Source organism: Polyodon spathula, chromosome 8 (assembly GCF_017654505.1).
Source record: "Polyodon spathula isolate WHYD16114869_AA chromosome 8, ASM1765450v1, whole genome shotgun sequence".
NCBI lineage: Eukaryota > Metazoa > Chordata > Actinopteri > Acipenseriformes > Polyodontidae > Polyodon > Polyodon spathula.
The window spans coordinates 9,988,249-10,003,259 of NC_054541.1; the positions used below are offsets into that span (position 1 = coordinate 9,988,249).

At 40.2% G+C, this 15,011-nt stretch overlaps 2 protein-coding genes across 9 annotated transcripts in view; one reads left to right on the forward strand and one right to left on the reverse strand.

Annotated features, from left to right (window-relative positions):
- LOC121319347 (extracellular sulfatase Sulf-2-like) overlaps positions 1-8,070 on the forward strand; it is a 102,052-nt gene extending 93,982 nt beyond the window's left edge. For 3 of the 5 annotated variants that reach the window (XM_041256690.1, XM_041256692.1, XM_041256691.1), the window contains 10 exons: positions 1,288-1,540; positions 1,795-1,891; positions 2,039-2,133; positions 2,557-2,616; positions 3,660-3,829; positions 4,065-4,207; positions 4,761-4,884; positions 5,431-5,464; positions 5,956-6,009; positions 7,000-8,070. In XM_041256690.1, the coding sequence (XP_041112624.1) occupies positions 1,288-1,540; positions 1,795-1,891; positions 2,039-2,133; positions 2,557-2,616; positions 3,660-3,829; positions 4,065-4,207; positions 4,761-4,884; positions 5,431-5,464; positions 5,956-6,009; positions 7,000-7,030 (1,061 nt within the window). In that variant the 3' untranslated portion in view covers positions 7,031-8,070. The remainder of the gene's footprint in view (positions 1-1,287; positions 1,541-1,794; positions 1,892-2,038; positions 2,134-2,556; positions 2,617-3,659; positions 3,830-4,064; positions 4,208-4,760; positions 4,885-5,430; positions 5,465-5,955; positions 6,010-6,999) is intronic. The other 2 variants (XM_041256693.1, XM_041256695.1) reach the window with 2 other exon arrangements.
- A 4,035-nt stretch (positions 8,071-12,105) lies between these two features.
- LOC121319348 (nuclear receptor coactivator 3-like) overlaps positions 12,106-15,011 on the reverse strand; it is a 62,399-nt gene continuing 59,493 nt past the window's right edge. For 3 of the 4 annotated variants that reach the window (XM_041256697.1, XM_041256698.1, XM_041256696.1), the window contains 5 exons: positions 14,859-14,963; positions 14,360-14,600; positions 13,952-14,138; positions 13,335-13,494; positions 12,106-13,078 (listed from right to left, as the gene is read on the reverse strand). In XM_041256697.1, the coding sequence (XP_041112631.1) occupies positions 13,067-13,078; positions 13,335-13,494; positions 13,952-14,138; positions 14,360-14,600; positions 14,859-14,963 (705 nt within the window). In that variant the 3' untranslated portion in view covers positions 12,106-13,066. The remainder of the gene's footprint in view (positions 13,079-13,334; positions 13,495-13,951; positions 14,139-14,359; positions 14,601-14,858; positions 14,964-15,011) is intronic. The other variant, XM_041256699.1, reaches the window with a different exon arrangement.

A 15,011-nucleotide genomic window follows, 5' to 3' on the forward strand; every position in this document is an offset into this window, starting at 1 on the left:
GAAACAGTGCAGGAGTGAAACAGTGCAGGAGAGAAACGGTGAAACAGTGCAGGAGGGAAACGGTGAAACAGTGCAAGAGGGAAACGATGAAACAGTGCAGGAGAGAAACGGTGAAACAGTGCAGGAGAGAAACGGTGAAACAGTGCAGGAGGGAAACGGTGAAACAGTGCAGGAGGGAAACGGTGAAACAGTGCAGGAGAGAAACGGTGAAACAGTGCAGGAGAGAAACAGTGAAACAGTGCAGGAGGGAAACAGTGAAACAGTGCAGGAGGGAAACAGTGAAACAGTGCAGGAGGGAAACAGAAACAGTGCAAGAGGGAAACGGTGAAACAGCGCAGGAGAGAAACAGTGCAGGAGAGAAACAATGAAACAGTGCAGGAGGGAAACAGTGAAAACTTTTCGGTCAGTTCAAGACCTCAGTGTCAATAGGTGAAGAATGCCCAGTATTTAAAAAACAGCCACTTAAATTAGGGTAAAGTTAAATCACATGCAAAAGCAGTATGAACATTAGTGTTCAATTAATTAAAAACTCATTGTATTAGGCGAATGTAGTGCATCAATGCATTCTCATTAAGAGGACGAGTTAGCATCAACAAATAGATGGAAAAGTATATGCGTAGCACAAGTTTGTGGTCTACACATGGGACTAGCAAAAAAATTAAAATAAAAATTGCATGACTGCACATTGGACACAACTTTGGTACGCATTCAAGTATTACTGTAGGTAAGGGTTAAAAAACCAGCCTCACTTCATTGTGATAACCTTAATGAAAATAATTGTGTCATTTATATTCTCCCTCATAGAAAAGGCTGTTCTTAAATAAATTGCTCTTTAACTCCATCTAGTGGTGTCACACAAACACTGCAAAAAGTATGGCATCACGAAATCCTGCAGCCCCACCACCTCAAGGTTAATCATATCTTGACTTTGAAACTAAGCAGGGTTCTGTCTAGTTAGTCAATATGTATTTGTGACCTGTAAGAACTCTTTACAAAGCATCTTTCATTATGTGCAGAATTTGTGTAGCTCATATCCAGAGCATGGTGTGCAGGTTTAAATCTCAATACAGGCTAATAACCATGCTGGCTAAATACTGCCCCATCCTGACCCTAACCTCAAAAATATTGAACAACCTGACCACCCTGGAGACCAAAAATGATGAGTTTATTTATCATGTATTTATAATTTCTTTTTACATTTATAAAAACATCATATTTATACCATGGTTAAACTAAGGATCAAAGAGACAGGCTATACCTTCTCCCCTTGTTTCCCCTCATTCTCAGAGATGAAGACAAACAAGAACTATGCTCGGAACCGCTCGTCGCGCGCCGTGTCGGTGGAGCTCAATGGGGAGCTGTACAGTGTGGACCTGGAGGATGGCTACGAGCCCGTCATGCCGAGGAATAACAGCAAGCGGCTGTCCGAGGGGGGAAGGGAGGAGGAAGAGGATGAGGGGTTCAGCGGCACAGGGAGTCTCAACAGCTCCAGCAGCCCCAACGAACTCATGATCCCCTCCTCCATCAAGGTCACTCACAGGTACAGCAGAGGGATCGCTTATCACTCTACAGTATACAACCACTTGAGCGGTTCTCCTAATGGACAACATCTCTAGAGTGGTATAAAGGAAAATGGCACTTGAAGATGGAATACAAGAATATTAGGAATGCAAATTGTTTTGTATGTGAAATAATAAAAAATCCATACATTTTATATATATATATATATATATATATATATATATATATATATATATATATATATATATATAATATTCTTTTGTAGTTTTTAAGGTGCTACATTCTAGCCAATGACACGGTGAAATGTGATACTGACCTGTACAAGTCGCTTACAGCATGGAAGGATCACAAACTTCATATTGATCATGAGGTGAGTCCTCACAATTTTTTGTCAGATTTCAGTTCATTTCTGCTTCTACAAGGCAAGGTTATCATAAGGCCCCTGTTGGTAAAACAGTGGATGTTTATGAATACCATTACACCAAAAACTTCATATCTAACATTGCTTTGCCGGTAGATTGAAACTCTACAAACCAAGATAAAGAACCTGCGAGAGGTGAGAGGTCACCTGAAAAGAGCCAGACCAGAGGAATGTGACTGCAGTAAGTTCAGGTGAGCTTCAGGACTGTGCTTAAGAGCACCACAGCCACCGCATACAACCTCTACACAATTATATTACTAAAAACAACAACTAACACACAAATGTGTATTGTATTTTCACTTTAGGTTAAATTAAATGGTTTTCCTATGTAGTTTTAAAAACAGCTCTTCTAAGATACTACCATCCAATATCTTGCATCTGCTGAAAACTATCTTCTGTATTCAGACAATCCGACACATAGCTATACCTCTTTATCTGAGGATACCACTTCTGTCTTGCATTGGGATTACTTTACGTCCTACAAAACGGGATTCCCGAATCACTGAAATACCTTTCGGACAAACTTGTTTTAATCTGATATGTAGACAGACCGAAGAGGATTGCATTTGAGCAGCTTTCAGCCAGCTACGCTGCTGTTTGTTCTTGTGTTTTAGTTACCAGTCTAAGCACAAGAGGAAACTGAAGCTTAAAAGAACCAACCTCCACCCTTTTAGGTAAGGAGAACTCGGATGTAACGTGTCATCATCGCCAAGGGTTTGACGTGAGTGTCTCTTTGGGATGTTGAGTGGGGAAGCAAGAATGCTGTTGCAATGCCTTGCTTTAATAATTCAAATTGAACATAGAGCTGAAGAGTTTCACACAACTTCGGGACGGGAACCAGACTCCTATTACAAACGCTTAGACCATTCCATGTTAAAGGGAGACAGTGTTGAGCTGAGGGTAGGCGTCACAGCAAACCCTGCCTTGATCGGCTGGATGCTATGGGTTTGTTATCTCCAGCTCTGTATGAAATCACACATCTTCAAGAGGCACTTACTGTGAAGTCTCATCCTGTAATCAGATCTCACAAACCGCTAGAACTTAGTTCCATCCATACAGCTCAACCATCTAGTGCGTAGATCCGAAGGGTTACACATACAATAAAACATTAGAAACACTCAAGGTAAAACTAATACTGATGAAGGCAGTAGTCAAAACATGTGCCGACCTGCTCATGAGTTTTACTGTATTCGAACAGGACTGTATAGCACCTCACTATTGTACAGTGATGTTGATGATTTCCATACTCAGTCCTACTGTATCCAGTTAAATGAAAGTTGAATTCTCACCCCTTTTTTAAACCATAATCTAGCAGTGCTACCCGAGTGTGTGGACTTTTAAAGCCCCTTTATTACATTGTTTGGATGCATTGTAACCAGCCGTTGTAATCATTTCCAAGGGGTTTCCCTCCCAGTCTTGTCCGTTTTGGAGCGCTTTACTCTAGTGGCCCATCATTGTCTGTGATTCAGATATAAACCCACCCAGGTGGAAACAGAGTTTTGTTTTTGAAAGGAAGAAATGCTTTTCACACACTGCTGGCCTCTCATTAAACCAGGTCCTTGACCCAAAATATTGTTTCCCCATTTCTTATCCTATCTAGTCAATGGTGATGACTGTACAGTCTATAAGGGAAATCAAGCATAAGTACGTCCTAAGGCGGAACCAGTGGAACCAGTCCTGTCTGACGTGTGTTCTCTGTACCTGTGTGCTGTTGCAGGAAAGGGCAAGAGAAGGACAAGAAGCAGTGGCTGCAGAAAGAGCAGCGCAGGAAGAAGAAACTGCGCAAGCTGCTCAAGAGACTGAGGAACAATGACACCTGCAGCATGCCGGGCCTCACCTGCTTCACACACGACAACCAGCACTGGCAGACTGCCCCCTTCTGGACAAGTGAGAACTGCAACTTTCATCAAGCGATAGACAGAATTCTTCAAATACGCGAGGACTTCAAAATCATCCCTATTTTCCAGAATATAAGATAAGAGGCCTGGTTCTGTTTGCTTTGTGTGATAAAAACTGGCAAGAAACTTTCTGGGTTTAGGTTGAAGCAGTTCAATTGAGGTTGCAGGTTATTTTGTTTAGGAAGTCTCTGTCCTTGCTGATTTTCAGACTTATTTTTCTTTAGTGGGTCCATTCTGTGCGTGCACAAGTGCCAACAACAACACTTACTGGTGCATGAGGACCATCAACGAGACGCACAACTTCCTGTTCTGCGAGTTTGCCACAGGATTCCTGGAGTACTTCAATCTCAACACTGACCCCTACCAGGTGGGAGGACTAGATAGACAAGTGCAAACATTTGAATAGTGGGGAGGGGAACACATTACCTTTAAAGCGCTATTGTTCACCTTTAATTCTGTTATAAAGGAGAGGGAGGTGTTATTTTAAAGTGAAAGTCAAATCTCACACAAACCATCCATATGCCACCCTCGTGTAAATCCTGTAATTTTTTTATATCTTAACTTTGTCCCCAATAAACACAACCAAGACAAACCATGCTTGACACTACCTTGGTTAACTGTTATTTAAACACCAGGCCTAGGTTGAACACTACTTTCTCAACATACCATTCTGACCCTTATATTAACCCTTTCAGTCCTGCATTATTTTTGTCAAGCCGAAGAATAAACTCCTTTATTGACTACACTTGAAAACAGGACACTTTTTTTTTTAACATATATTTCTACATTACCTCAGGACTGGGACCAAGGGGTTCCCTGAGGTTCCAGTGTGATTTCTGACGGCACAGCGCTAAGGATGGAAAGTGTAATGGATGCTTTCTGAACTGTAGATTTATTTTTTATTTTTTTATGCTTGGTAGCTCATTAACGCAGTGAACACCCTGGACCGGGATGTGCTGAACCTGCTTCATGTTCAGCTGATGGAGCTGCGGAGCTGCAAGGGACACAAGCAGTGTAACCCCCGCACTCGGAACCTGGAGATTGGTAAGCCTCGCATTGCAACCGGGGCGAACACATTGCACATCTTGCATAGTGCAAGAGACTGTACTATACTCATTCAGTTTTGTTTTTTTTCTCCTTGCACTGATGCAAAGAGAATGAGGCATGTGCCCGTCGTCTCATTCCAAACAAGCCAAGCATTTTGTGAACATTTCGTATTTTAGTTTTTAGAGTACATCATTTCAAATGCCATTTAAATGTTTTGATTCTCCTTTGCCACTGTTATACAATTTGCATGAGTTCTGTTGGTCCTATAATGATATCACAGGAACAATTCCAAACATCCCAAAAGGTAATTGGAAGATTAAAAGGGCAAGAAATAAATTCATCTTCACTAATAATCAACCCCCCCCCCCCCCCCCCCCCCCATGAATGTCAAACAACTTTGATTTTAAAGTGTCTCGTTGAGCATGAAATTCATCTGGTTCACATACTGCGACGCCACGGCAACGTGCCACCTTTTGTAATGTGCATTAACTGTGTAGTGGGTTTCGAAACCTCTCTTAAACCTTTTATTTTTTTATTCTTTAGGAGATAAAGATGGGGGCAGTTTTGATGAATACAGGTATATTTGCTACTTAAAATAAACTTTTGGTACCGTTACATTATGCATGCTTGAAGCCACAATTCAAAATACAAAGCAAAGGCAATATATATATTGCAATTTTTTTTAAAAATTTTAATGTGTATTTTCTTATTTTGGAATGCCAGTATAACAAAGTATTTGAACGGTATACAAAAGAATAGTTTATTTGAAAGTAAACCATCTTTACAGAAGTGATTAAAGCAGCAGGATTTAACTGCAGTTTAAATTCAGTTTATAAACACTATTGAAAACAATACTGAAAAAAAAAAAAAAAAAAACACTTTAAATGAAACTACTGATCAGCTTGCTTTCTACTTCGCTGGCTTGAAGTCTGATGCTCAATTGAACTTGCTAGAGCATGCTGTTTGGTAGAGCTCCTGTTCATCCAGACCGGTGGAAGCTGGCAGTCACAGTTGCTTTTTAATGAGGAAAGGTTCTAACCATTTCTCTTGTTGTTGCTCGTATATCAGGCAGTATCAGCGTCGAAAGTGGCAAAAAATGAAGAAACCCACCTCGAAATCCCTGTGAGTCTGGAGCGCTAGGCTGTCCTGTCTGGGCATTAACCTCTTTTCTGTTTTGCATGCTGCACTAGATTGTAGATCATCACTTCTGCATCATTCTTATTGTCTTCTTTCAATACACCTCCCTCCCTGCATGCACTCACTGCATGAGGTGTGTTGACAAAACAGGTGTTGTGATCTTAGGCAATGTGCCCGCGGAGTAACCATTTATTTGTACGTGTTTATTTTTTTAATGTTGTGCTGAAGAATAGAAAAGCTGATTAGGAGCTGACTGTTGGTGAATTCAAAATAACATCTGATACCAATCTTTCTTATTTATTGCCTCTGTCAGTACATTACTGTCTTTTTTGGCCTTAATGTCACCATTCTTTTAGCATTCATTTCACCTTCACACAAAGTGCCTTTTCTTTTTCAGTATACATGTGCTAAGGTGAATGAACTATAAAATGTATATATTGTTGTTTTCTAGTACAGTATATAGTATACTTCAGGTATTCATGCATTGAAGAAAACCATTCTGCCTTACCTTCACTAGGTTCAGTATCTACAGTACAATGGAACGGCCTCTAACGATCAAAAACAATCACAGCCCACAATGTAACAGATGAGCTGTTAACACAAGGTCACAATATCATTCAAGGGTTAAGTAAGAAATGGTCCGCCTTCAGCAAATTAGAATAGATTTTATGCACGTGTCACAGCCCTTTATGGTACTTGTGGAAACACCAGGTTAATGTAGTAAGTGTTTGACCTCTGCACAGTATTTCACACACTATTCTGCCAAGACTTGCAGTTGTATGGATTTGGACCTTTGAATGGTAAGTTGATAGACTGTGAACTATCAAATTAAAAAAAACGTATGAATAGAAACTGCCTTCTCTTTGCAAAGATGATTTTTTAATAATTCTGAGTTTGAGGATTAGGGGAAGTTATTCCAGACAATACACAGACACATATGACTATAACAAACAAAAAAATGTTTCTCATTTGCAGAGGGCAGATTTGGGAAGGATGGGAAGGCTAAAGTCTTCGAGCACCTGGACTTCGCCGGGGAGGCTAATTGGTTAGAACTTGAAACCTTGTACAGACTTGACGAGCATGCCTATGATTTCAAATTGAATTTTAATGTTAGCCTGGAGGACTGGATGGATTTCGGGGCTGTTGTAGATAGAATGTTTGCATTGCTGGGCAATTTCAATGGACATAATAGCAACCAGCACCTTGGTGTCTCCCTCAAGAGTGGAGGAAGGGACCAGGCACCGACGTCTACCAGTCCATCTGCTTCTGCGCTTTACCTTACCACCCTCGCCATGCCTGCCCTCCTCCTCCAGGAAGCCACTGCTGAAGCTCTGAGAGAAGCCTTGGGGCTCCAGTGGGATGAGAACAGCTCTGACTGGTCTGAGGCCCAAGCCTTTCTGGATGAGCGAGAGGACAGCCTGGAAGGGAATGAGGAACCCCAAAGCCAAACTCTCAGTTCAGATGACTTGGACTCCATTCCCTGCGACTGCAGCGACTTCAGTTGAGATGATTCGCAAGACTTCCTTAGCTGCAGCGTTGCTCAGTTGGGGGAGGCTGTTCTTGAGGAATAAAGACCAAAACATGCTTTTCTCTAATTTTTTGGTTACTTTTACAGGACACACGGCACAATATATTTTTCCAATGCCTTTAAGGTCAATAACTCCCCCAAAATAAATCTGTTTGGATGAATCTTGCTATAATCATCCTGTTCTGCTTTTGAAAGTCCTAGCAGGTTATTAAGGTTACAACTAATGAACTTTCCCAGGGCACGGTGCGTGGTGTTTATAATGGATTCCAATCCTCAATTTGTAATACTTGCCCAGTGATGAGTGAAGGTTTTGTAATGGGTCTATACTTTGATCCAGCTGCCTCTCATTTTTTGCTTTTGATTGTGGCTAATCTCAGTTGTAGTGTTATTGGCACTTGGTGTTGTTGAGTTCTTTGCCGTGGCAGTGCCCAGGGGGCTAATTTAATTAAAGCAAATAGTATTAGTTACATTGTGTAGCACTTCTAATACATAAAAAGCATCTGAATGCACTTTACAAAGCTTCTGAATTACAGGGACTGCGGCATTCATACAAACAGCCGTGTGGAATGAACAGATGCAGATTACTTTCTTCTTATTCTCCTGTATTTTATGATCATTATTATATCTGTGCCATTACCTTTCCTGGGAACTGTTCTCACTTTTCAGCATGGTTACACTGGACAGTGGAAACAACCAGGGTTGAGGTCAATTCCTGTTTTTGTATCCTTCTTAAAATCAATTCCCAATTGAAATTCCTTCAAAGGAATATGAATTGATATTTTGGAGAGACATCATAAATGTTGAGATTGTTCAACTGCTTTCATTTGGTGCCAATTTAATTGATTAACAGCAACTTTGATTCATGTAATCTGTTGCCACTGCGAGAAACACATTTTAAAACAGATAACTGCTAAATTGCAATTTTGATCAATGATGTGTTGGAATCGATTAAAAGGGAATGGAAATTGGAAATTGATTTTAAAGTAGGAATAGAAATCGACTCCCACCCTGAACACAGCATGTGATTTCCTTGGCTGGATTCAAAACCAGGTTACTGATCCTCACTTCGAACAGGCTGACTCGACACATCAGGGTGTTTCTACCAGTGTAGAACCTGGAACCTTTTTAGCTTCTTTATTTCAAGGACTGTGTCAAACATACACTTTCAAAACAGGGCACTGCCAGGGTCAAAGGGCAGCTAAACTTTCACAAAGTGGTGGGCTAAAAGACAACCTCGGCATTACTTATTCCAGACCAGGCGGCTGCCAGCATACAAAAGAACAGCACAGGGTAGCTGCTTGAAGCGTTCAGTGGTGATGGGGGGGATCTGAACAATAAGACAATGCATTCGCTGTTGCCCATTCACCTTGGAAGCCTGTACCAAGCACAATACAACACAGTCCAAGTCTAACCTTTTCTTGATTGTTTTTATATAAATATATATATATAATTTATCTTAGATATATATATATTATATATATATTTTTTGGTTGGAACTGCACCAATGATGTTTGATTGCTGTTCTTGGTTAAATTGATTTTGCTATACTTGGTGCTATGACGGTCTGAACAAATATATTAAAACTGCTGTATGTAGATGAATGTAATGTTTTGCAGTTAATGTAAATGTCAAAATATATTTTATAGTGGACATGCAAAGATAAAGCCTATTCAAAATGTGTTCAGTTTCACCTTAACTAGTTCCAAATCAATGTTGAATGCACACCGCAAGTCCTGCCTTGTGACTTAAGTGGCCACTTTAGGTAACTTTTGAGGCCCCATTTTTAAATTGTTTAAAATGTAATTTTGACTTTAATGCCTAGATCTTTGAAGTTTATAAACTACCAGTCTGAGAATTCCTGATACAGATTTTGTATGACCTGTTGAACTGAATGACAAAGGACTAGGTTTGAAGATTTTAACATGTTCTTAAAACATCAGTACTGTTTCTACCCACCGTTTCAGAACACCAAATGTGACCTCTGAAACTGACAAGCACCTTTATCTTAAAAGCAGAGTTTCAATTAAAACACAGGTCCTGCCTTGTATATAAATATACAGACTTTGTTTGGTCTTTTTGTTCCTTAATGACAATTTGGTATGTTATTAGTTTGTGAATAAAGTGTGGAATGCCCAGAAATCCCATTTCTACAACCAGCCTCAGTTGTGTTTTTACTTCTATTGTTAACCATTTACACCCCAGAATGTGCCTGGCACCCCTAAGGGTTAAGCTGTTTAACTGCTGTATCGGCTCTCAACACTGGGACAGAACCAGGGTGTCCAGTCACAGTCCTGGAGGGCCATTCCACTCCAGGTTTAACAGGTAAAATTATACAGTTAATTACTTCAGGGTCTGGATGGAGGTTTACTTGGTTGAGTTAAACTATTTAGAACAGGGTTGTAACAAAGACCTGGAGTGGAATGGCCACCTTTGGGCACCCCTGGGTTAGAAGCGGCCATTTAAAACTAAAGTTGAAACAATATACAAAGTCCAACTGGTTAACATCTGCAGCAATTTATTATATTAAAAGTTTGGAAAATAAAGAATTCAGCATAGGTGCAGAAAGAATGTGAATACCGAGCTTAAGATTTAACCCTCCAAAAAAAAAAAAAAAAAGTCCAGTTTAACATCGGGCACATCTTTCTGCACCAGGTATAGAGCGTGGCCTACCTTTCCGCACATATGTCGACAACTCAATGGATTTAAGTTTGAAGACAAAGATCAAAACAGGATTCACCCCCATCACCTGACTGTTAATGAGATTTGTGTGTGCCTACTTCCCTGACAACTAGGACTGGCTGCTGTGGATCACGGGTCTAGCACACCAGCTGATGTAATACGGACTGTGGCTTGATTAGTGGATGACTGATGTACAAAACCAACTGCATGAAAAGCACCAACCAAGGTGCCGAACCTGACGGTGGGCTGCTAAAATAAAAGCTAAAACGAGCTGCACTTAAACCATTTGGCTTAAATAGCGTGACGAGGCTGTGTGCATTTTCTGTTCTCCCCTACTGTAAAAGTGTTATCAAACGAAATATACAAAGACAAACATTTCAATAGAAATTTGTATTTACATCAATATTAACATCAAGAAACAAGTAAGAAAGAAAACAAAAACTGCAATAGTAATTTACATCCTGAAATTATGACCGTAAATGTTGCTTTTTTTTTTTTTTGTTATATAACACGGAATACAGAATAGCAATTCTATTTTTTTTTTCCTTTTTCTTTTTCGTATTAAGCATTGACATACAAATATTGCCTCGGTTTTATTATTGAAATTCTCTCTACAAATCTTAAAGCCTTCAGATCTTCACAAAAACTAAAATATTTCCTCACTGTACTATTTAATAATAATAATAATAATAATAATAAAAAAAAAAAAAAATTATAAAAAAATATGAAGGTATAGGTGTGAGTGAAAGTTTTTTATTAGAACTCCGTTGTGATGTGTCACTTGAGGAACGTTAGACATAAAGTCCTGACCCTTTGACCTTATGTCAGTTAATAAGTCCAACTAGACTTTGACTTCGACAGAACTTTTGTGAGACGTTCACATTCGTTTAGGCCTGAACTTGTGTTTTGTACATGTGCTGACGACATACAGTATATAGATATATATATTATATATATATAGATATATTATATATAATATATATATGATTATATATAATAGATTTTCTGTTTTCTTTTTCTATGCACTGGAAAAAATACGTGACTTTTTTTACACAGAAACCTAATGTGTAGATACTTTTCCATCTATGAAAACATCTATAAAGATCTTAAAAAAAAAAAAAAAAAAAAAAAAAAAAAAAAAAAGAATAAAAAAAACTACCTTTATTAATCTGCTAAGGTACCAACATATCTAACTAAATAAATACGAAAGGTCCCACCCCCCACAAATACACTCACCCCCTACAGCAACTTCAGACTAATCTGCTCTTTATTCCCTCATAGTTGCCTGCAGTTCAAGGTGGCAGTAAAATCAATAATGCCTCAGATCCTAAAGAGAGTTTACAAATGGTTTACCAAGACTAAACAAAACAGCCCCTTCTCAAAAAACAAAGAATAAAATAAATAAAATTGGCAGAAAGCCTGTTGGCTTGCAAGTTCAAAGGTCGGACAAGACACGTCCTCAACACAGAAATGCCGACTGTCCTAAACTACTCAATATGTCTAGAACAGAAAGACTGAATGGGTAAAATATTTGCATGCTTGGCACTTTACAGCTCATTCGAACTTGGAATAATTCAGCACATGTTGGGTTTCTAAGCCACCAAGCATAAAATACAATGTACCGAGGGTATACAAGATCCACTCTTATCTGTATTAAATGTCTGTGTTTGACGTTCTTATTAAAATGTTCCTCGTCAGAATAAAATGTAATCCTGTTTCACCCAAAGCCGGACACCTACATGCTCACAACCCCCTCCCCTCCTTCCCATCCCTACACAAATATAAATAGGTTAATTTGTATTTTGCATCAGAGAAATAAAAGTGCTTAAAACAAAACAAAAAAAAAACAAAAAAAAAAGCTCTTATTGAAAAAAATGAAACTTGGGGGGGGGGGGGGGGGGTTAAATGCAGTTTTGACCTTAAGAAAAGTACAGAAAACAGTATCTTAAATATTTAGCCTTGACAATCTGTGCAAAAAAAATGTATGTGTGTGACCTACAAAAGCCGATATAATACATTATTTCTGAGCATATTTACAATATACATTTCACAGAAAACAAGATGTGACATCTAATACTGTAGTACCTTTGCTTTGAGCGAATTATTGCTTAAATATGCATAATAAAGAATATCTCTCTGTGCTCACTGCTTTCCATTTATTACCTTTAAAATTACAATGGACCCCAATTTAAAAGAAATGATCTGCTTTGCTCTGTGCATTAGCTCTTGAATAAGGCTATAAAATGAACAAGAAATATTGCAACAATCCTTTCAATATCAGCCTTTCTATAGAGTGCAATAACTGACACACAACTTGCTTGTGATTATCCAGAGTACCCAAGCCCAGCATGTAACAAAGCATACAGTGTTTTCCACATCTCAGTACTGCATGATTTGGGTTCTAGTTAAGAAAGGAAACCCTCATCATTATTTTATGTTGTTTGTGGGGGGGGTTTGGCCCAGTTTTTATAAAAAAAAAAAGAAAGATTTCTAGCTTCTAAGATTTCATACACTTCCCAAAACATCCATCCTTTTATTCTCTTTTTTTTTTTTTTTTTTTTTTAATCTTAAATAAAATTCTTTTTTCCTGGTTTTTCCACCATAGTCCGCTTAAGATAAATGGGATTGTTTTAAATCACTTGTCAGCTAACAGGAATCCAACAGCCCTCTCTTGGCTCCCCGGTACAAACTGGCCTGGTGTACTGGGAACAGTGTTCAGGTTAAACCCACAGTCGGCTGGAATGGGCACGTTCAAGCTGCCTAAAAACAGAGCCCTCATCTTTCCAAACGTTCACAGTGAATTAGGATTCCTCCACTAGTATATGATCCAGGGGGTCAGCAATATTTCTGGAAAAAAAAGAAGACGACAAATTAAAGATCTATGTTTATATCAAAGTATTTATGCACTTTCATATAAAATACGTAGAAGAGAACAGCTGTGTCATAACTCTGGTTCCCTGAAATAGATATCCACTACTGATTGGAATGTACCTCTGTTTAGCTCACACTTGGTATATCCTCAAAAATCAGTAATGGAATAACATTTCCCTTCCAGCATCTTTTGTAAGAACTCTATTTATAAAAAGGTGCCACCCAGACCCACCTGTTCCGGCCCCATGGGCATCCCACCCATTGCCATGGGGTTCATGTTCATCTGCGTCATGTGGGCCCCACTTCCATTCAATGGCATGGTACCGTTCATCATCATGCTGTTGTAAGAGCCAGGGTTCCCCTGCTGGGCAAACTGCTGCTGAGGGTATGAACTATAATATGGCAACACAAACCAGTTACACACAGCAACACAGTCCCATTTCTCCTGTGCACTGCATACTGTACATGAAGAAGACTGCAACTTGAGAGGCGAATGAGGTGCGAGACGCTGAAGATGCACGGGCCACAGACTTACACAAACATCAACGCTTGCCTTATAGGAATGGGTAATTCAGGACGATTGCAGCACAGATGTTGCATACCAGTGGGAAACCGTCTAAAACAGCAAATGTATACAGTCTTTTTAAAAGAGTATGATTCTCTGAAACACAGTACTTGTTGTATAGCACTGTAGATTGTATCGTAAACTCCCTATTTCCAATTAGCTCAATATGAAAACCTGTTCCCCGTTATGACCCCCAAGTCTGGCCAGCTCTCAACAGATTAGGTGAACGGCTGCTGTCGGTAATGAAGGATTGCACTCCACGACTGGTATTGTATTGTGTGTACCTGTTCCTGGCCATGCCTCCCTGTGGCCAGCCTTTCATGTCGGCAGTCTGATACATGGGTGCACTCTGAGGCGGGTGCTGCTGCATCATGGGAGTCTGAGGCGGTCCCAGCCGAGCCGACATCATGGGGTTCGGAGGACTGGCAGCAGCAGAGCGTACAAACGAGGGGTCCCCCTGCTGGTTCATTCCTAGTATTGCAGAAGGGTGTACAAGGAAGGCACATTACAATACAGTTTACATGCATTATTATGTACTTCAGCTGCCTTCTAACATATAACATTAAACGTTAAGTCACAAACTCTACTTTTTGTGCAAGACTCAAATACTTTTGGTTGCATTCAGGACCTCAGAAAACACGAGAAAAACGATTTCTCCAAAGACTTTTTGTTTGCATAAATGAACTCGTTACCATAGTTGGCCGGGTAGGAGAACTGCTGTGGGGGGGCCTGGCTCATGGGAGGGCCCCCCATGGGGGTGTCCATGCCTCCAGGGGCGGTGACGTTGGGAGGAGGGCTGAAGCTCCCCGCTGCCTGCTGCTGCTGCTGCTGCTGCTGCTGCTGCATTAGCATCATCATCCTCTGGCGCCGCAGCTGGTGGTTCAAGATCTCCCTGTTCCGCTGAGCCATCATCTGAGCATTGAGGAACCCCGGCTGGGGAAAAAGAATGGATCAATATCCTCCAAATACAATCCAGCTGCACAAGCAGAACACTGGGTCTGTCTGCACCCCAATGGACACTCCAGGTTTAAAGTGACACCTATAACACTGAAGCTTTACAATTAAGAGGACTGATGTTAATATTGAGAACCATACTACGGCGCTTACAAAGGTGACTTAGAAGCTCTCAGAGAAATCAGTTTTAAAAAACCAAATCAAGTCTTGTAACCCCACCACCAGTGCGCTGTGTACCTGTCCTCCCATGGGGGGCTGCATGCCGGGCCGCAGCAAAGGGCTCCCCCCCGCCACTGGGCTCTCCATCTTCATCCCCAGGTTCTGCCGGCTCTGGTTCATGAACTGCACAAAGGAACAGAGTTCACATTAAAACGCCTTGCATGCACTCAA